Genomic DNA, 22,431 nt, shown 5'->3' on the forward strand with positions numbered 1-22,431 from the left:
CTGTGCTGACCCATCGTCCTGGACTGAATCCTGACCCGCTCTGTGCTGACCCATCGGCCTGGACTGAATCCTGACCCGCTCTGTGCTGACCCATGGCCTGGACTGAATCCTGACCCGCTCTGTGCTGACCTATCGGCCTGGACTCAATCCATGTCTAATGTCCTCAGAGTTTCCCCATACCAGGACATCATTCAGAAGAGCTATGGTTCTGCTACTTCTCCTGCACCTAGATAGAATGCTGGAAAAAAATACAAAATACATTTTAGGCCTGGGACAAATGGTCAATTATCCTTAAGGAAAGTCAGGCCCCAGAAAGGGTGTGGTTTACATGGTTTGTGTTCTCATACACTGAGCACTTACAATATTCCCAGATCATTGTCTGGAAGGCATGAGGAGACGGCACTACTACATAATCTTAGAGCGGGCCAATGTTGTCCGCTGTCACGTTCAAGCAAATTCATTAAGTCAGAAAACTTCACTTTAGGAAAACAGAAAAAAAAAGACTAAAAATTGCACAAAGGACTTTCTCTCAGCTCTCTCTGAACTTTGTAAAAGTCACTGCCTAACTTATAGAAAGATCTAATGTTATCCCCGAATATCACTGGCAGGGATAGAATCCAGAAGGACCACAGGGGGCTGAATGACTTCCCCAGAAAGGCGGCTGGATAGAAATAGACGATGACCTTTTTTTTTTTTTTTTTTTGAGACAAAGTCTCTGTCACCTGGGCTTGAGTGCAGTGGCACGATCTCGGCTCAGTGCAGTGCAACCTCCACCTCCCAGGTTCAAGCAATTCTCCTGCCTCAGTCTCCAAAGTAGCTGGGATTACAGGCATGCACCACCAAGCCTGGCTAAGTTTTATATTTTTAGTAGAGACAGGGTTTCATCATGTTAGTCAGGCTGGTCTCAAACTCCCGACCTCAGGTGATCCTCCCACCTCGTCCTCCCAAAGTGCTGGGATCACAGACGCGAGCCACTGCACCCGGCACAGACGATGCTCCTGAGTGGAGGTGGTTCCTGCACACCTGAGCTGCACAGTGGGAACACAGGGCCTTGTACGTCCAGCCGCAGCTGCCCTGGGCCACCCCATTGCAGCCAAGTCAGAATTCCAGGGCTGAACTCTTAAGTGCTTAGGGGCAGCTGGCAGGGCCCCCAGGCCGATACGAGGCAATACCAGGTCCAGTTTCTCCTGGGCTGGCATGTTCAGTGGGGCAGAGGAGGAAAGGCAGCACGTCAGCCCCCTGGCAGGGTGCAGTGGGAGTTAAAAAACAGGTTCACGGTGATTAGTGACATTTAAAGTTCGGGGACAAAACATTCATTTTCTAGTGATACAATGAAAACTCAGGGAAATTGCATGCAACTTTTATATTTATCAAAATGGTATAAAAAAGATGAAGAAATGCTGCTCCAAAAAGCCCTGTATTATTTGTCTTCTAGACCAGACAGTTCCATTGCCAAAGGTTGTATTTCCTGGGCAGAATGAGAACATAAACTGTGAATGTAAACAGTCACCTAAGAAACTGCGTTATGAATAGGAGCTATATGCAGCAGCTGCCATGATGTCAGAGACCAGCCTCTGCTGACCAAAAGAGAAGGGGCCGGGCACAGCAGCTCACGCCTGTAATCCCAGCACACTGGGAGGCTGGGGTGGGCAGATCACTTGAGGTCAGGAGTTCGAGACCAGCCTAACTAATATGGTGAAACCCTATCTCTACTAAAAATACAAAAAAAAAATTAGCCGGGCATGGTGCCACCTGCCTATAATCCCAGGTACTCAGGAGGCTAAGGTGGGAGGATCGCTTGAACCTGGGAGGCAGAGATTGCAGTGAGCCAAGATTGAGCCACTGTACTCCAGCCTGGGTGACAGAGCAAGACTCCATCTCAAAAAAAAAAAAAAAAAAAAAAAAAAGTAGGTCTGCAGTTTTAAAGTAATTTTTATGTATATTTACTATATATAAATATGCATGCATAGATTTTTATAAAATTGAACTACATGTATAATAAATGCAGTGGTTAACACTGCCTTTCAAGTTATTTTAATCTTTTGGCTTATTTGCATTTTCTCATTTTTTATAGCAGTGGAATTTTAAAAAAATTTTAATGGGATTTTTTTTCTATCACTTAAGACAAAATTATTTAAGGCAGAAAAGGCCTGATAAGACATTCTGCCTTCATTGCTTCCATAAAGACAGTGTGACGAACAAGACTGGCACGATCCCTCCCTGAGTCTGGTTGGGAAAACAAGCTTTGGGCAAGTCATTCACGGGTGACCAGTGCCTGAAGAGCAGGGTCCTACAGAAACACAAGACAGAGAGCTCCTCTGGTAGGAGCAAGGACAGGGACTGCTAACACTGCAGCCAGGGTTAAAGTCAGCTGAACGATGCTCAGCTTGGGGCTGGGGGAAGCACAGAGTGTGTCAAGAACCAAGGGCCAGTGTAACTGTGGCCCAAGGCAGGAGAGGGGAAGGACCTGGCAGCTGCGAGGTAGGAACTATGGATACCATGAAGCCAAGAGGGGCGTGAGGTGGTGAACTTCCTATGAAGAAGACAAGCTCAGGGAGAGCAGGGCTGGGCGGGGGAGACCCACCAGGAGGCGAGTGCACCATTCCTGGTGTGACACTGCAGCAGCCCCCGCTGCCTACTGGACACACAGCTTACAGGTGACAGCATGATGGCCTATGTGGCAGATTTGCACTCTCAGGGGTACAGGTGTCACCTGGTGACATGGTTTGCCACTGTGTCCCCACCCAAATCTCACCTTCAATTGTGACAATCCCCATATGTCATGGGAGGTTCTTGGTGGGAGGTAATTGAATCATGGGGGCAGGTTTCTCCTGTGCTGTACTCATGAAAGTAAGTCCCACGACATCTGATGGTTTTACAAAGGGCAGTTCCCCTGCACACACACTCTTGCCAGCCACCATGTAAGATGTGCCCTTGCTCCTCCTCCACCTTCTGCCATGATTGTGAAGCCTCCCCAGGCATGTGGAACTGTGAGTCCATGAAACCTCTTTTTCTTTATAAATTACCCAGTCTCGGGTATTTCTTCATAGCAGTATGAAAATGAACTAATACACCTGCACTCTGCCCCCTTTCATGATCCCACTGTAAGCGTGAATCTCACACCAATGGCCTCAGAGTGTGCTTGGGACTAAGCTTTTCTTCAACAATTACTTTTTTCAAGACAGGAGACTTAGGCACCCAGGCGCTGGAGTGAAACCGTGGCCATGGCAATGACCAGCTGTGTGATCCTGGCAAGCTGCTCCCGGACTCGCTTTAGTTGCCTGTAAAACCAGGGATCGTATTTAAAGGGTGGTCGAGAGCATTCAATGAGATAAAATATATAAAAATACTTAGCATAGTATAAGGAATCCACAAAGGCCAGAGCTCAAAAAAAGATATAATTTGCCCAGCGTGTTCAGTGTCTCAAATTCTGCTATTTTTATGAGTATGGAAGAATACATTTTCTGAGTGCCCCCAAAGGAAGGGCAAGAACAAATTCATTTCATCAGCAGTTTCTTACTGGGTACCTCCTGTCTGCCAGGTGAAGCTCTGTGTGTGGGGATAAAAGGCAGAGAGAGGCAACAGGCACAGTGACAATGAAATTCAGCATCTCAATAAAGTGGTGAGGGCCACGGGAAAAGTTAACACAAAGGGAGGCGTGCAGAAGTGGCTGGAGTGGGCAGCTCCAGTCATGTTCAGAGAGGGAAGGGAAGAGGTGGGGAGTGGCCACCCGCTGTCTGGAGGAAATGTGGACACACTTCCCTGAGAAGGCAGAGGCACGTGTGTATCCCAAGTGGCAAATCCTCAGTGCCTGGGGCTGGGCCTCAGGAAGGCAGGTCAGAGCTGCATGCTGGAGAGAGGAAGTGTCATGGTCACTGCTGTGGGGCTTCCCAGACCAGAGTCACAGGCAGGGCCCCTGCTCCCCAGGAAGGAGCGACAGAGCAGCTGGTGGCAGAGCGGTGGGAACAGGAGGAGCCCCGCGCTTGTGTGTCCTCGCTGCCTGCCTTCTGCTCGGTTTCCTTATTTAACAGGAGTTTGGTCAGAATTCAGGAATGAAGAAGATATGTTCTCTCTGCCAAGGAAGTTTCAAAGGGCGGGGGCAAAATTTCTACACAACCAGCCACCACTTTCACATAAAATTCGGGATTTCAATGTTACCCTTAAAGCTAATCTGTCTAATGTATGCCTCCTGTGCCAGGAACTGCATTTTTCTCTAACCCATTTTTCACCCAGAAAGAAAGATATGGCTTTGCTTCTCATTAACCTGTGCATCAAGAAAGAGGCACATGGACCAGAACCTTTTCTTGACTTCTGGATGCTATATACTTACAGTATAAAAAACTCCAATGACCCCACTCTGAAACAAACAGGTGAGTCAAGGTGGCTCATTAGAGAAGGGGTCAGCAAATTATAGCCTAAGGGCCAAATCCAGCCTGCCACCTGTTACTGGAAATAAAGTTTTATTAGAATTCTACTACACTCATTCCTGCTGCCTGCTACTGCAAATAAAGTTTTATTAGAACTCTGCCATGTACACTCTTCTCCATATTGGCTATGGCTGCTTTCACGCTATAATGCAGAGTTGGGTAGTTTTGATGGGCTAAAATATTGACTGGCCCTTTACAGGAAAAGTTTGCTAACTCTTGATATAGAGAGATGAACCCAGATCAGAAAAGAGTCTTTCTTTGAATTAAAACTCAAAATAATTGATAAAACTTCATACTGAAACTTTTCAGTATGTAAACAAAAGTATAAATTTTTAAAATGACTTTGATATGTTATTTGTCTAGAGACTACAATGATACTTTAATTCACATAAGATATAAAAACTTTTAGGTAGTATCCTTTCAACTATGTCAAAACAACAACAACAAAAAATAATAAATAAAAAACACCTGCCTGCTCCCCGGCTCAGATCCAGGGCTCAGAAAAACAGTGCGTAATTTCTCTAAACTATTTTCACTTTATTTTGTGTTGCTTTTTGACAAAAGGGATCATTCTTTTTGCTTTTCCTGTGTCCTGATTTGGGGCATTAAGACATATTTAAATTATTTCTGTGATAACTTTATATCATTTAACATACATTGTAATACATTTATCTAATTAAAGAAGTCTCGAAACCAATATCTTTCAACTTGATTTTGGGGGAAAACATGTACTCAACTACGACTTTTCTGATCTTTTAATATTGCCCTCCACCTACACTTTCCCGTCCAGAGGTATTTCTCCCAGTTCACAGCTCTCTTTTCATTCTCTCCCTTCGATCTTCTCTCATAGCCTACTTTTATTCTGATAATCACATAAATTAGTTTAAGCTTGCATATTTACAATAACGCTCTCTCTTCCATGGGGTTTTCATTTAACATTTTCGTTCTAGTTGGCTTCCATGATGACGGCCTGTTTTATCAAACACAACATTTCTATTCCAGGGGTATGTCTCTGACTTAATTCTTGGCATCTGAGAATACATTATTGGGCAGTTTTTGCAAGAAAGATCTTTTTAAAAATTTTTTAGAGATAGGTTTTTGCTCTGTTGTCCTGGCATGCAGTGGCCTGATCACAGCTCACTGTAACCTCAAACTCCTGGGCTCACATAACCCTCCTGCTTCAGCCTCCCCAAGTTTTGGGATAACAAGACATGAGCCATCATGCCCAGCCAGGAAAGGTCTTTGATGTTATACACTCTGAGAATTTACTGAGTTGAGACTATTTTCTTTTTAGATATTCATGATTGGACACTAAAGCGCCAAAAAGATTTGTCACTTTATTTGAAGACAAAGTGCATCAACAACAGCAACTATAACCAAATTCTTGACAAACTAGAGCACTGACCAATCTTTGTTAGCCAACAACTTTCTAGGCAGGTAAAGTCTGTGCTACAGAAAACCGAGGACAAAGTTCAGTTGAATACTGAAAGCGGGGAGATCCCCCCACAGGCTTAACTGTTCAGGCTGTGTCCACCCAGCTCTGCTTAGGACAGCTCTGCCCAGCTACCTGAGCCCAGACTGTCCCTTAACTAAGCCCTCCCTCTCTTTCTCTGGCTCCCTAGAAACTGATTTTCTTTCTAGTTGTAATCCATGTGGGCTCCTGGCTGCCTTAACCTAGGAAACAAAACAAAAAATAGAGCAGCACCTGGCTCCCAGGTACAGACCAAGCATTCTGCTTTGATCACAGCTCTAAGATGCTCAGAATATTATCCGGTTGCACCTATTCCAGTTCCTTGGTGATACTCCTTGGGCATCTTAGATGCGCTTCTAGGCTGCTAAGGAGGCTGCAACCTCGGCTGGCTCTCTCCAACTGTCACCGTCTACCTGCTTTTGGAACACAAGCCTTGGGTCTCTATATCCTCACAGATTCCTCTTGTCGATGGGGGTATAACCAACTTTGTAAATTAAGCTAAAAAACGGAAAAGTCGTGTCCAGATTTCCAACATTGTACCTTGCAATTTCACAAATACCGTCCCTCTACCTTTAAATCAGTTCAAGCGTGAATACACCCCTATTCCATGAGTCTGGTATTTAAACACAGTTTTCTCCCCTTTCTTCTACATGCAGTGCCATATTCTCCTTGCTAGGTAGCGTGGAGTCGTGGGAAGAAGTGCTTTAGAGGCTGGCAGGGCTGGGTGTGGCCCGTGGTTCAGTCACTGCCTAGGACACGCTGGCCTGTTACTTGATGTCTCCAGATATGAGTTTTCTCATGCCAAATGGGGCTGGGTAATATCTGTTCAATAGAATTGTGGGGAAAATGGGTTTAAATGAAGTGACACACGTTAAAAACACCTGGTATTGGCCATGGGCAAGGTCTCCGTACACTGGCGCGGCACCCGCTGCAGTTTATAAAGTCATTCCACATGCCTCGTCTTTATTTCACCTAACAGCCGTGAAACAGTTGTGGAAATGGAGTACCACTTTCTTAACAAATAAGGATGCAGGGGGGTGAATGATTTTTCTAAATCCCACTCTGAGTTCATTCAAGGCTCCAGCACTCTGGTCCAAGTATCTTTCACTTTGTGCAACAGGAAATTAAGAGGCAAACATCTACTTTCCTTTCCAGCTTAGCACAGCAGGGGAGAAAATCCTTCTAGTTACCTCTCCCGTGTCTTACGTGTCCCACTCTCCGAGCGCATACTGCAAATGTGCTATTTGGGGTGGCCTTCACCATGGGACAGTCGGAGCCAGTCCAAGGTGACAGCAACTCAGCCACAGAGACAGGGGCACAAAACAAACAGCTTGACTTGCCCTGGAATATTCTTCTCCAGAAGAAACCAAGCCACAGTTTCACTGATGGGGACAGGTACACAGGGGCACGGCTCTAACTTGGGGAAATGAAGGGGACTATTTCACTGCCTGAATTTGTTGCAGGCAAATTATGAATTCTTAAAGATTTTTTTAAGCATTTAAATTTCACTATCTGCAATAGTTTTTCTTCCCCACCCCGCCGCTTCCAAGATGGAGTTTCACTCTTGTTGCTCAGGCTGGAGTGCAGTGGCACGATCTCGGATCACTGTAACCTTCACCTCCCGGGTTCAAGTGATTGTCCTGCATCAGCCTCCCCAGTATATGGGATTACAGGAATGTGCTACCATGCCAGGCTAATGTTTTGTATTTTTAATAGAGATGGGGTTTCTCCATGTTGGTCAGGCTGTTCTCAAACTCCTGACCTCAAATGATCTGCCTACCTCGGCCTCCCAAAGTGCTGGGATTACAGGCCTGAGCCACCACACCTGTCCTACCACCTGTAATTTATTTTTTTTATTTATTTTTTTTTTTTGGTAGATATAGGGCTGGAGTTCAGTAGAGCAATCTTGGCTTGCTGCAACCTCCGTCTCCCAGGTTCAAGTAATTCTCCTGCCTCAGCCTCCCGAGTAGTTGGGACTACAGGTGCACGCCACCACACCTGGCTAATTTCTTTTGTATTTTAATAGAGATAGGGTTTCACCATGTTGCCCAGGCTGGTCTTGAACTCCCGAGCTCAGGCAATCCGCCCGCCTCAGCCTCCCAAAGTACTGGGATTACAGGCATGAGCCACCACGCCCCGCCTATCATCTGCAATCTTTTGCTTCCACTTAAAAGCAGAGCCCACAAAGATGCTCAGCTAGCCAAGGGGGTGACAGACTGAGCAGCCTTGCACCCCCTTCCATGGTGGTACACTGGTACCTTAGGACACCTTCAGCAGTCACACTCACTTCTACCGATGGCTGCTTCTTCAGGTTTCGTGGATCAAAGATGCCTCTCATCACTTATGAAGAATGAGAGGGGGCAGGGAGACAGGGTCCAGGCGCTATGATTTTGTCTGAAATCACATCTCCTTCATGCTTAGAAAGCCCTAGATTTTCTCTTCTAATATTGGCTTAAAATAATGCTTGGAATCTGGTTTCAAAAAAATTGTAGCTTCTGGAAGAAAAGTCATAAGCACATAAAACATCAAATTACATGTTAATATCCTGCAACCTTAATTAGTCAGGGACTGCCAAGGGCTACCTGCCTTAAAGTGAGCACAGATACCCTGCGTGCCCCTTTAATTATGGTTTTTGTTCATGACTTTTGCTGGATTTGAGTAATGCAATAGTCAAGCCTGGAACTCCCATCAATAGGTTCTCACAGTAGTGATAATTTCATATGGAACAATACCTATCTTTATGTATATATGTGTTTATCTGAGACTTTACCACTCTGTAATCTACACTGACTACTAACCAAAATGGAGTAAGGTTTAAACTAAGACAACTATCATTTTCAATAAATAGCCTGACAATTTTGATCAAACTTCTGAAAAATACAAATCAATAAATACAAGGGAACAAAAGCCAGGTATCCCTGGTGGTGAGAAGAAGAGCTGAGATCTAAGGAAGGCTCCAGAACCAGCAGGACACTCAGGCAAGAAAAAGAAGAAACAGAGTGTGTGCAACAGAAAGTGAACAGAGACATTCTTTAAAGCCCCACACTTAGAAATTATCTGTAAGCCTCACCTTGGATTACTGGCTTGATTATCCACCTTTCCGTCTTGGTAACTTATCTATAAAAGCCCCAAATTCGGGACCTGTGGCTCAAATGAAAAGAAAGCAGAGTGCCTGCCTGTCCTGAGGCCCGTGTCACCCGGCCTTCACAATCGTCTTTCTCTGTCCCTGAATGAACCATGAAGGGAATGGATTCTAAAAAAAAATCCCAGCTGGGCACTGTGGCTCACGCCTGTAATCCCAGCACTTAGAGAGGCCGAGGAGGGTGGATCATCTGAGGTCAGGAGTTCGAGACCAGCCTGGTCAATATGGCGAAACCCCTTCTCTACTAAAAATACAAAAATTAGTTGGGTGTGGTGATGCGTGCCTGTAATCCCAAGTACACGAGAGGTGGGAGAATTGCTTGAACCCAGGAGGCAGAGGTTGCAGCGAGCCAAGACTGCATCACTGCACTCAAGCCTGGGTGACAGGACGAGACCCATCTCAAAAACATAAAATAAAATAAAAATAAATAAATAAATCCCAAAGCCAGCCGAGAGTGGTGTGCAAGTTGGAGATGGTGGGACTCCTCCAGGCATGCGGCACTTGTGGTTTCTGAGCAGTTGCTGATGAAATCCCCAGCTGTGTAGATGCCAGGCCAGACCTTCTAACCAACTGCACATCTCAGAGCCTCCTCCTCTGCTAGCAGTTTTCTGAAAACACCAGAGGACTCAGGTGGCAGCAAAGAAGGAGAGAACGCAAAGGCAGGTGAATAGCATAGGCGGCAGAACGCGCCGGAAGCTGAACAAACACAGTCAGGGGCGTGGAAGGGGCAAGATCAAACAGAAGGACGAAAGTGGGGAGGACAATTGGGGTGCCTTTAAAACAAGCCTCCATCCTCCTCCTTCCTCCCATACTAGTGATGTATCTATGTTTTTCTTCTCCTTTTCTTCGTGTTATTATCAAGACAGCAGGAGATGGATTTATAAAACGATAATCCCATCTTTACCCCGAGCAGTTAGAAGCTGTGTTTGAGATGGTGAAAATGCCGTAACGTGTGTAATGTGTGTCTGGATGAAGTGCTCGCAGGCAGAGTTTTTCCATGACCTCTCCTCCCTCAACTCCAGAGCGTGACACACATATCTACTCTTAGCTGAGTCTATAGAGGAAATTGCAAAATGACTCAGAACGATTTCTCACAACTTACTTTTTAAAAAGCAAAAGCAGCCACCACTGTGGAGCTGGGACTTTATAACAAGGTGAGAATCTGCTATGAGTCATGAAAGGCGGAGAAAATGCCTTGAAACTCAAACACATCATCATTTATTCAGCACAAGGTTTTCATTGGACTACAATCTCTACAGAAGGATGTTTACAGAAGGCGTCCGGGTGACGATTTCAGAACTTTGAATGATAGTGAGCATCTGAGAAGGCCTCTGTGAAAGGGATTTAATGAGTGAATGAACCATGTGACACTACGCCCACTCCTTTGGTAAATATTAAAGATAAGATTCCAAGCACCCAAACAGTGGCAGGTCAAAATTAGATAGTAATTGTGCCTATTACTTCTTTAAAAGAAAAAGGGCAAATGCCAACAAAGGCTTAGCTAATTTGCTGATATGAAAAGGGACAAGGGTAAGTTCCCTAGCAATACACTTGCCGGGAACACAGGAGCGTCCCTGAAGCTGAGCATATAAAATGCCCCTCCTAGTCCATCTGACAGCTATTTATTTTACTGAAGAGATCCCTAAAATTTTGGTTTGGGATTAAAATGTAAATTCTTACTCCAAAAAAAAAAAAAAACTTACTTTGTTCACTAATGATAAATAAAACTTTCAAATAAATAAAACTTTCAAAATGCCAAAACACCACAGCACATAATGTTGCAGTTGGCATTCAGCAATCTGGGTTTGCATCCACTGAAGTGCAGAGTTAAGAAAAAAAAAAATAGAAAAAAAAACCCAATCTGGGGATGTCTAACCACCATCACCAATATAATCTATTCTGGCCTCAACCTAGTAATTTATTTGCTATCTAGGGGTTGTTACTTATTTAACATTGCTCAACATCTCTTAGCACATTAAAAAAATAAAGCGTTAATAGCTAATCTTACCCAAGCAATTAGATAAAAACAAAGTTCAAAATACCACTTGACTAAATAAACACAGTGCTTTTCAGGTTATAGGCACTTGATAACTGATTCTGCAATGTCACTAATATTAAGTCAAGACAGAGGCTAGGCTATTCAGATGTTTACTCAAAGGATCACGAACTGACCGTTCATACATTTCTAAAGGGGAAAGCTAAGAATAAACATCTTAAGACTGGGAAGCTCTCTGGAATTGTACACAATTTCTAACGTATGTGCTGAAGCAATTTTCTGGGGACCCATAGCTTTCATCAGATCCTCAAATGATCTGCTCAAAATAAGTTCCTAAACAAGGCAAGCACATAAAAGAGCAGAGAGGATCTGGAAACACGGTATTTACCCATCCTGACCTTCGCATACCATTACCTGAGAAGCCTCCAAAAATCTTAGAGGCTTCAGCTTCAATGAAATGCATGAAGGACAATAAATGACCGAAGCAAATTCTAATACGGTTCGGCTAAGATTATTCTTCTAAGCAGCTCTCCATATTCATGGGGATAAGAAGGGATATCCAGCAGAAGACTGCTTCAGATCAGGCATTCAGGCAGAAAGACGGACAGGGAGAGACATCAGGGCAGGACAGCTAGTCAGATGGACCCTTCAGTTTCACGGATGCGGAAGTTTGACGGCTTACCCAAGGATGAAGAAAGGGCTTATCAGTGTAAGACTTAACAGCAAAAAAAAGTGTGCTTTTTTTTTTTTTTTTTTTTTTTGAAAAAGAATCTTGCCTTGTCTCCCAGGGTGGAGTGTAGTAGCCCAATCTTGGCTCACTGCCACCTCTGCCTCCTGGGTTCAAGCGATTCGCATGCCTCAGCCTCCCGAGTAGCTGGGATTACAGGCATGAGCGACCATGCCTAGCTAATTTTTGTATTTTTAGTAGAGATGGGGCTTCACCATGTTGGCCAGGCTGGTCTCAAACTCCTGGCCTCAAGTGATCCACCTGCCTCAACCTCCCAAAGTGCTGGGACTGCAGGTATGAGTCGCTGCGCCCAGGCTCCTGTGTGTTCTTACTCTCAGTGCACCCCATGTCCAGGTGGCTTTCTCTAAGAATAGGCAACAACAGACCAGGCGTGGTGGCTCGCCGTAGTCCCAACACTTTGAGAGGTCGATGCGGTTGGATCACTTGAAGTCAAAGGTTTGCAACTAGCCTAGCTAACACAGTAAAACCCTGTCTCTACAAAAAATACAAAAATTAGCTGGGCACGGTGGTGTGCACCTGTGGTCCCAGCTACTTAAGAGCTGAGGCACAAGAATAACTCGAACCCGGGAGGCAGAGGCTGCAGTGAACAGAGATCGCACCACTGCACTCCAACCTGGGCAACAAAGCGAGACTCCAGAAAGAAAATAAAGATCTAGAAAGAGGGCTGAGGGGCATAGAGATGGAAGAGGGAAGGAGGAGGATGGACACGGGACACCTGCCGTTCAAGCCCATCTTCACTGTCATTCAGGTGGGCAGAATGAAAGGGGAGATGTCAAGCAGCTCTGGCAGGAGGTCCCTTGCTACGACCTAAGTTGCAGGGAGCTGGCTGACCACTCCTTGAACTTGACTTTTTGTTTGACTTGAAAAGGTCAAACATGTCCCACTTAAAGTGTCAGCTCAGATAGGATGGGAGCAAAACCATGGCACCTGCTGTCTCAATGGAGAGGAAAAAGTAAGGAGAAGCCTGTGTCAGAAATAAACATGGCAAATAAATTATTAGGTGAAGAGCAGCCTCTGCTCAGTCAAGGTCAAACATTTGTGTGGCCTCAGCTCTGGGGAATCTCCACGTCACTTTCCTATGCATCACTGTCCTGGAAGGATGAGGAAAGGGAGGTAATTATCTCTTCAGTGAGTTAATTTCAGAGCCAGGGTTCCACCTGACAGGACCTGATCCTCCAGCCCACCCAGCGCGGTGATTCACACTGCAGCTCTCACAGCGCTGCTCTCTAGAACTTCTCTTTTCTCACTTCTTGATTTTGACTCTGAAGATGACTCTTAATAATAACTTGTTATTTTTTTTTTTCAAGAAAAAAACAAGATGAAAGAGAAAAGTCTAGAGGAGAAAAAGAAAGCAGGGACAGTGGAAGGCAGGAAGGAAAGCACTGTGGCACAGAAAACAGGAAGGAAAAGAACCAAACAGCGCGTGTTCTCACTCAGAAGTGGGAGCTGAACAATGAGAACACGTGGACACGGAGGGAAACAGCACGCACCAGGGCCCGTTCGGGGGTGGGGCGCCAGGGGAAGGATAGCATTAGGACAAATAGCTAATGTAGATGATGGGTGGATGGGTGCAGCAAACCACCATGGCACGTGTATACCTATGTAACAAACCTGCACGTTCTGCGCATGTATCCCAGAACTCAAAGTATCACAATAAAAGGTAAGACATGCTTAATTATTATCTATAACTTTAAGTTTAAAATGATGTCTTATTTTTGTCCCTAGTTTGTAATGCAAATCCCCATTTTTTAAAAAAAAAAAAAAAAAAAAAAAGAGGCTGGGAAGCCAGTGGTGCTGACAAAAGTGCCACCATGATCCAAGGACAGAAAGAAAATGGGAAAAAGGGCAATCAGTGACCTCCCGGCCTCCTTCCAACTTCACCGTGCGCCAGGTGCCATCGTCCTTACTTTCCAGATCAGGAGACAGAAGCACTGGTGGGACGGGGCTGGCCCAGGGCCCCTAGAGTTCTTATCATGCAGCCCGCCAGGCCTCCAGACCAGTCTCTCCAGGCTCAAGTCCCTCTGCCTTGCATGACACTCTGCTCCTAAACATATGTGTATTCCATGTCTAATAGAGAAAACACAAGCCCTGTGCCACAGCTGCACGCAGACTCACAGCCTCAGCCAAAGTCTCATTCAACGACTCAACACCCCCATGTCTGAGTTTTAAAAGCCAAACTGGCACAGGCACAGCCAGCTGAGGACTCGTCAGGCAACTTCCTGTTGCTGGCAATTTCTCTTTGGCCCCAGTCAAGCTCATAGCACAGCCCTTGCCAACAGCCCCACTGCCCACTTTTTAGTTTGCCTCTGTTCAAGGACCCACTTGGCAGAAGGAATCAGCCCGACTGATGGGAGGGGCCAGCTGCAAGAAATGGTGAGAAAGGCCCCCAGCAAGTTTTGTCCCTTGCCTTCCTGCCACGCTGTGTTGGTCAGCCCTCTCTACAGGATAAGCTCTCCATTGCCAAACGGACTTCCATGCAGCCACTTGGTTGGGATGCTCTCTTCTGGATTCCCAATATCACTCACATTTTTTTTTTTTCTGTTTTTCCTGTTGATACATAGGTGACATTGCCAACCCTGTTGAACAGAGCGTGTAAGTTATCCCTGGCAAAGAAAAGGACAGGTCTCTGTGTGCTTTACACCACAGCAATGTCTTCTATACCTGCCCTCTTCCTGCCACACCCAGCAAGGGGCTGGCATCTGCCTGACACATCCGCCCACCCTAATGGCCAAGGACAGACCAAGAAGAGCAGGGAAGGAATACTCTGGAGCATGGAAAAAAAAAAAAAAAAAAAAAAAAAAAAAAAAAAAAAAAAAAAAAAAAAAAAAAAAAAAATCCAGTGAACTACAAAGAGATCAAATCGCCTTTTAGACTCCAACAAAAACTAAGCACAGTTGTTTCAAACAAGTCCACAAACTTGCCTCCAAGTGTCTGCCCAAAGGAAGTGTGGTGTCAGAGAGGCACAATAAGGCATATGGGGTCAGATCCGCCCAACTCTGACCCCTGGCGATCCATGTCCTTGCCACCTCTCTTCCAGGAGGGGCAAAGTCCGCGAGCCCTCCTCGGCTGGCAGAGCGTCTTACGCTTCACTAAGCATCTCAGTGTTCACAGCCTACTCCTGCTAAAGAGAAAGCCAGATCTGACATACACTATTTTCATTTGGTCACTTGAAGCAACCCTTGGGAAAAGCTCATCCATTTGCGACACTATACATAAGAAAAAGCGGCTACCCGGTGAGCAGGCTTTGTCTCCACGCAGACAACAAAGAGGACCCAATTCTTACAGCTTTTGGTTTCTAATTCATTTTCATCTCATGGGATGGTTCAGGAGAAGCAGACCACTGGCACTAACTTCAAGAACACCGAGTAGGCAGCTCAGATGTTCAAGGCGTGCAAATGTCTTCCTTTCAATAACATTTTATTGAGGTGCTATTTGTTAACAATTTCCTACCTGACATCAGATCCCAGATCAAGAGGACATTAGGTGAGCAGCAGGCAAAACATTCGAACACACGTATACATGGGAGACACACCAGGAAGGGGCAGCTCACAGCCTAACCCTCTTTCCCGTACTTCTGAGACTCCTCGTTGTACAAAATCTCACGTGATCCCTTTGACAACCCAGGGTTGGTGGTGGTGTTATGTTTATTTATAGAGGAGGATACACAGGCTTAGAAAGGTTGGGTAACTCGCCCAGGTCACGTCATGATAAAGCCTGGTGGATGGGGACACAAATTCAGGTTTCCAGGCATCAGGTCAAGAGTTGTTCCCAACAGATCACTGCCTCCGTGAAGCGGCTACCTGGAATTAGGTCTTTGTGACAGATTACTGTCTTCCTGCTGGAGAGTGCCACACCCCAAACCATTTTTCAGGGACAAAGCGTGATGCCATCTCTCTGTGCGTTAAAATAGGAATTTAGTCAAATAACTTGCATTTAGAAAAGGGCATGTCTGGTTTTAAGAAAAGCATCATGATGCTATTCGTCTAGTGAACAGCAACCGTGGAGAAGATGACGGTTTATAAATAAGTTACCTTTCAGCTTGACTTCCTAACAAAAACATAACCAGAAAGATCTTGCAATCATGCAGGCAAGTACACACTGAAGGAAGACGAATACTCCATGAATGCTGAAAGCAAATCATGTGGTCCAATAATTTTTTTCTTTTCCTTCAGCATCTTAGGCAAGCTCTTAAAAGCAATTCATGTGCAAAAAACTCAAAAGGTTAGCTAAGTGGGTGAGCAGAAATTAAATATTAAATGCAAGTTTTATTCACGCTGAGTACTAAAGCCCATAGCCACTAGTGTACGTTCTTTTTTTTTTTTTCTGCCTAGAAACAATAAACAGGACAAAATATATCTTAAACATGATTCAATTGCCAAGAGCACAACACACCGTTGTCACGCCGTGTATCTCCAGATTCTCAATGCTCTCTGTTCCATCAACACAACGCCCACAAACAGCAAAAATAATCCCTGCCAAAGCTATACTAGGTGATTACATAAAATTCTTCCACAAAGCCGAAAAATTATTTCCTCAGGAATAACTACATTAAAAACTCTGCTTACCTTGTAGAAAACGGGTTTCATGTTTGTGGATTTTCTTTTACAGCATTAAACCCAATATAAGTGTTAATATGTGCTATGCTCCAAGGAAATTTTACAGGCATAAAATTAATTGCTGCATTCAAATTATTCCTTTCTCTCTTTTTAAGCATATTTCACGGAGCAAATATTTCCCTAGGCCTTTCTGATATCTTTACATTTCAGAAAGATATAACTATTTCGGAGATGAAGTTCAAGACCTTGGAATGAGAAACAGTGACAGTACTCCAGAACGAGTATCCAAAAGAAGTTCTCCTGTCCTTAGCTGTAAAAAGAATGTAAGGATCACTGTCAGAATCCCTTCTGGGGAGAAAGGCATCTCTTCTCATCTGCATATCAGTCTGTAGACATTTTTAGAGCAAAAGCAACTTTCAATCAAGAAAAGGAAACCGTGCAAGCATGCCTACATTCGGATCCAAATCTTTACCCATGAAAATCAAAGCCCTTGTTTACTTACATGCTGTACATAAAAAGGAAAAGTTCAAAGAAACCTGCTCCCTCTGGGAGATCGGATCACATCTAAGTCGGCTGTGGGGAGATGTGTAAGACACGCGTTGTCTCTCCCTCTCATCCCTAAGCAGTGAAAAAAAAATCCCAAACTGCTCTTCCAAGTCACATTCACAAGGACGTCCTAGCGCCACCAAGCTCTTCCTCCACAGCAGCACCGGTGACTGGGGGATGCTGGCCCCCTGCTCTGTTTCCACCCATGCCAGGAGGCTGCCTGCTCTAGAAAGGCACCGGGTTACCGCAGACGTGGTGACAACGGGACCACAGAAGGCCAAGTCTCTTGAGCCTCACAGCCAGCTCGGAAGGTGCAGTGCAGGCAGCATGTCAGTGGGGACTGCCTAACACACCTCAAGTTCCCAGAACAAGCTGAAAACTCTTTCAACCTCCTCACCCAAAGGGACATTGTATATTCCTTTCAAACTCCAAACTATTACAATAGCACATGCTAATTGCTAACAATACTGGGGAAAAAAAAATCCCCCCTACAGGAGAGGCTGACAGGGTCACACAAAGAGCCATGACAGTAATAGGCACCCTTACAGAGAAGAAGGCAATCAATTAGGAACCATTTGCAGAAATTGCGGGGCTGTCAAAAGCCCTGGGTACAGCTGTGCTTCATCAAACCAGGCTTCATTTGATTTCCAGGGGAAATTATTCTTTATTCTAATGTCTAGAATAGTTGTTAGTAAAATATCCCAAACAGCCCAGGTTCAACCAGGGTCTAATCTGAAAAGAAGTTAATGACCCCTCAGAAGACCAGCTGGGCTAGGACAGGAAACCCAGAACATAGAGGCAGGTCTTCTCCCTGAGAGACCACCTTCTGAGGACATGGCACATGGAGGGCCCGAAAAACCCACTCTCAGCACACACTGGGCATGCACCAGAAACTTCCACGTCACCACTTTAAAAACAGAAGAGGGCTGGGTGCAGTGGCTCACACCTGTAAACCCAGCACGTTAGGAGGCTGAGGCAGGAGGATGACATGAACCCAGGAGTTTGAGACCAGACTGGGCAACACAATGAGACCTCATCTCTACAAAAACTGAACAAAATTATCTGGGCATGGTGCCAGGCACCTGTGGTCCCAGCTACTTGGGGAGGCTGAGGTGGGAGGATTGCTTCAGCCCAGGAGGTCAATGCGGCAGTGAGCCAAGATCACAGCACTGCACTCCAGCCTAGATAACAGAGCAAGACCTTGTCCCAAAAAAATAAAATTTAAAACGATTTTTAAAAAAACAGAAGAGGATTGCTTTAAACATAATCTGATGTTTCCAAGAGGTTTAAAAAACAAAACAAAACCCACAAAAAGAAAATAGTGTAATCCTTAAATTTGAAATTTTCTTTTTCTTTTCACTAATGTCCACCACAGTTTTTACTTTCGTTGGCCACTGATTCTTCTTTTTCAGGCAGCAAAAAACATGGAAACAGTAACTGCTAGGTTTTTAATGAAGGTTTTTTTAAATGTACTGAAATCTGGCTGGGTGTGGTGGCACATGCCTATAATCCCAGCACTTTGGGAGGCCGAAGCGGACAAATCACGAGGTTAGGAGTTCGAGACCAGCCTGGCCAATATGGTGAAACACTGTCTCTGCTAAAAAAGAATACAAAAATTAGCCAAGCATGGTGGCATGCACCTGTAGTTCCAGCTACTCAGGAGGCTGGGGTAGAAGAATTGCTTGAACCTGGGAGGCAGAGGTTGCAGTAAACCGAGATAGCACTACTGAACTCCAGCCTGAGTGAATGAGCGAGACTCTGTCTCAAAAAAAAAAAAAAAAAAAAAAAAGTACTGAAATCCATCATTATACATAAAAATATTCGTATCTAAAAAAAGGTAAGGTGATAATAACATGAGACTTGAGAGGAATTTTACAGCACATGCTTAACATGCTCATATTCTTCCAAAAATTTCTTTTCTTCTGTGTTCTCTGGTGTTATTTGCTTTCTCCTTTCTCCACTTTTAACAATGAAGATTGGAGCTCAGATGGCCCCAATTTCAACCTGATTGCAGCTTTTGCTTCTCTTCTAAATGTGTGATGCTCCAATGTTCACTTTGTAAATGTTTTGCTTACTCACAACAGGCACGGCTAAATAACAGAGTTTGCAATGGCCTTAACATGCTAACTTTTTGCATATCTGTTTGCTGAGTCTTAAAATAAGATAAACTTTGGGAAAGAATTCAATTTCCTTCTTAAGAGCTTTGATGTGTAACTCAAGCAGATCATATGAGAGGAGAACTCATTATCCCTCATGGTGTTAAGTGAGTTCCCCCAAGCTGCCATCCTGTGTCAGAGCCCCCACAAGCACACTTAACTTAAACACATGGCCTTGCTCCATCAGTGTTTCAGGAGGATTTGATTTTCTAAAAAATTTTAAGGCGAGGGCAGTGACTCATACCTGTAATCCCAGCACCTGGGGAAGCCAGGGTGGGAGGATCTTTCAAGCCCAGGAGTTTGAGACCAGCTTCAGCAACATAGTGAGACCCCTATATCTATTTTATTATTAAAATGTTTTAAAATAATTTAAGACAAAGTTATAAAAACACATCTATTTGATGGTCTAGAATCCACTGCTTCATCAAAAAAGCTAATGAATATTAGATATATTGAGTTCCCAAAAGCAAATAACCCACTAGACAGAGTAGAAGGACTAAACATGCTGATGAATTGCAGTTTAGTAAAATAAATTGCAAACTGGGACATAACCAGGCCAGCGAAGGCAGCTGAGGATTTGCTTTGCATCAGGAATGAGGAGGAGAATCTTGAAAGAAGGTACATGAAAAATGGGAGAAGGGGGCAGGCAGTGAGGAAGGGAAAGGGAGAAGAGAGGGGAGGCTGAGAGCCCATAGCTGCTGGTATCCCTTTGGAATCTGGCAGGCTCTAACCTGGTACCCCCCACACATAGGGGATGTCACCAACCCCCAAAAGGTATCCCACATGGCTCCTCCCATGGGTGTGCCATGGCCTGGCTCCTGGTGGTGTTGATGGCAGCCATGGCCATCTGGAACAGTCACTGCCATGATGCCAACTGCATGGGGGAGGCACGGCCAGGGCTATGTGCTCCATGGAGCTAGCAGGAGCCGGGAATGTGGAAGCCCTGCCCAACCCTGAAGTGGCAGGGCAGAAGCCTTATGCTCCTTGGGCACAGCTATAGCTGCCCAGCCGAGGCTCCAGAACTACACATCCCTGGGGTCTTGAGGGCCAGAAGCAGGCAGGAGCTCCGCCCTTCCAGGCACTGCTGCAGATGTCTAGCTTGTGACTGTGAGCCCAGGCATCTCTGCACTCTCAGGGGCCTGGAAAGCACCCCTTTGTCCTGGCAGGCTCAGAAGTGGCCTGCTCCCACTGCCTGGCTTCTCCCCACTCCCAGCACCTGCTATGGTCTTGGAGCAAAGTTGAGTCTGAGCCCAGGCACTGCTGCAACCCAGCCAGGTGTGCACACGCTCAGAGCAGTGCTGACACACCAGCCCTCTGCTGTACTTTGGGCACCAATGAACATGGGAACCAGGCTGAGGAGGGCTGAGTGCTGCTTGGCCCTGGCCTGTAAGCACCCCTTGGCACAAACAGCCTGGGAACCTTGAAGAGTGGCAGGAGGCAGACAGGCTCCTGGGTGGAAAGGGGTGGGTCCCCGGAAAAGCCCTCCCTTAAGCCAGGGAAGGCCTGAAGTCTGGGGGCCAGGCCGCCAGTCCCACAGACCAGAGTGGAAACTTATGGAGCTTTTGCTGGGCCTGCCCATGGCCATGCACCAATCACTTCCTCCCCTCTGAAGCCCATGACTCAGCCAGACTCAAAGAAACAATGGGACAACAAGCTGTGGAGAGCAGCTACCCATTCCAGGGTCTCCTCTCTGTTGAGAGTTAAGCACTCTGCAGGATGACCAGCTGTGGAGAGGAGCTACCCACTCCTGGGTCTGCTCTCTGCTAAGAGGTGAACACTGCAGCATGACCAGTCTGTGGGGAGAAGCTACCCACTGTGGGTTTCCTCTGAGCTGTTCTATAGCTCAATAAAGCTCCTCTTCACCTCACTCACCCTCCCTTTGTCTGCACACCTCATTCTTCCTGGACATGAGACAAGAATTCCGGACCTGCCTAATGGCATGGCTGAAAGAGCTACAACACAAACAGGGCTGAAACACGCCCCTTGCTCACCACAAGTTATGGGCAACAAGGAGAGAAGAGAGAAGGAGAGAAGAGCTGCGGCCCTTCAGGGAGCCCAGACCTAGGAGCTTCCTGAACCAGGGCTGTGCCACCCTCTTTGGGGCTCAGCAGTTCCTGACATCTCCAAGCTTCCAGGTGCTGGTGCCAGCCATAGAAGCTTCTCGTACTATGCCTGATTCAGCCACAGCCTTGCAGAAAGCCAGCGCCTGTGCTAGAGCCTGGAGCTGCTGCCTGCCCCACCACAGCCAAAATGCCTGGCTGTGCGCGGTGGCCGGACCCCACGCTTGCTCACTCAAACACCCCTCACCACTCCGCTCACCCTTGGCAGGCATGGGATGCAGGCTGGTAGCGCACGTCGAGCACAGCCTACCAGGCCGAGTGGGCCTAGGGGGCCTGAGCACAACGCAGGCAAAGGCACCGCTGACACAGAGGCTTCCGTCTGGTGAGGTGACACCCTAAGAATCTTGTGATAGTGTTAGTTTAAACCCAACTGAGACATCGTTCCACTTTATAACTTTCATTCAAATACCTATCATTGCTTCTATTTCTTCCATTCTTATTTTGTATTTAAGCCAAAAACAAATATAGAAGGCTTATAATTTCAAAATCGATTAAAACTGGACTGGATATTAACACAGATTGTGTTAATCAGACCACTTCCAAAAGGGTAGCTGACGACAAACAGTTAAAAACGCAGGAAAGGAATGGAGTGTAACAAATGCTACCAAGGATGTGGATAAAGTAGAAGCCTCCCACATTGTTGTCAAGAATGTCAAATAGTAGTGCAGCGTTGTGGGAGACCATGGGCTGCTGCTCAAAAAGCTAAACGGGGAATCACCACAGGACCTGGCAATTCCTCTCCTTAGCCTGAAAACAAGGATTCATGCAGATAACTCTTACACCAACATTCACTCCAGAATTACCCACAACAGCCACATGGCAACAATAATCCAAGCGTCTATCAACAGGTGAATGGATAAACAAAATATGGTGTATCCGTATGCTGGAATATTATGCAGCCATAAAAAAGAATGAAAGTCCAACACATGCTACAACATGGATGAACGCAGAAGACATGATGCTAAGTGAAATAAGACAGAAGCAAAAGGACAAATATTGTGATTCCACTAATATGTGAGGTACCTAGAAACTGACAAATAAGACAGAAAGTAGAACAGGCATTATCAGGGAGTTGAAATTGGGAGAAACAGTTCTTGTTTAAGGAGTACAGAGTTTCTGTCTGGGATAATGAAAAAGTTCTAGATGGTGGTGGTTGCAAACCAATGTGAATATACTTAATGCCACAGACGTATACACTTAAAAATAGTAAAAAAAGGCATATTGTATGTTATATATATTTTATCACACAAAATGACAACATTCCAAAAA

General features: G+C 45.5%; 1 protein-coding gene across 12 annotated transcripts in view; it reads right to left on the reverse strand.

Moving 5' to 3' along the window:
• TIAM2 (TIAM Rac1 associated GEF 2) overlaps positions 1-22,431 on the reverse strand; it is a 242,791-nt gene that overhangs the window by 26,512 nt on the left and 193,848 nt on the right. The window contains exon 1 of one of the 12 annotated variants that reach the window (XM_017538780.2): positions 16,843-17,298. The exons of 8 other annotated variants lie outside the window; for them this stretch is intronic. Coding sequence is in view for 2 of the 4 variants with exons in the window: in XM_037742024.1 (XP_037597952.1) it covers positions 16,885-16,956 (72 nt within the window). In the remaining 2 variants the exon portion in view is untranslated. Of the gene's footprint in view, positions 1-16,349; positions 16,496-16,842; positions 17,299-22,431 lie in introns of those variants that run through there. 3 more of the 12 variants (XM_037742024.1, XM_037742034.1, XM_017538776.2) reach the window with 3 other exon arrangements.

The sequence above is a fragment of the Cebus imitator genome, unplaced genomic scaffold, assembly GCF_001604975.1.
Source record: "Cebus imitator isolate Cc_AM_T3 unplaced genomic scaffold, Cebus_imitator-1.0 Scaffold6, whole genome shotgun sequence".
Taxonomy (NCBI): domain Eukaryota; kingdom Metazoa; phylum Chordata; class Mammalia; order Primates; family Cebidae; genus Cebus; species Cebus imitator.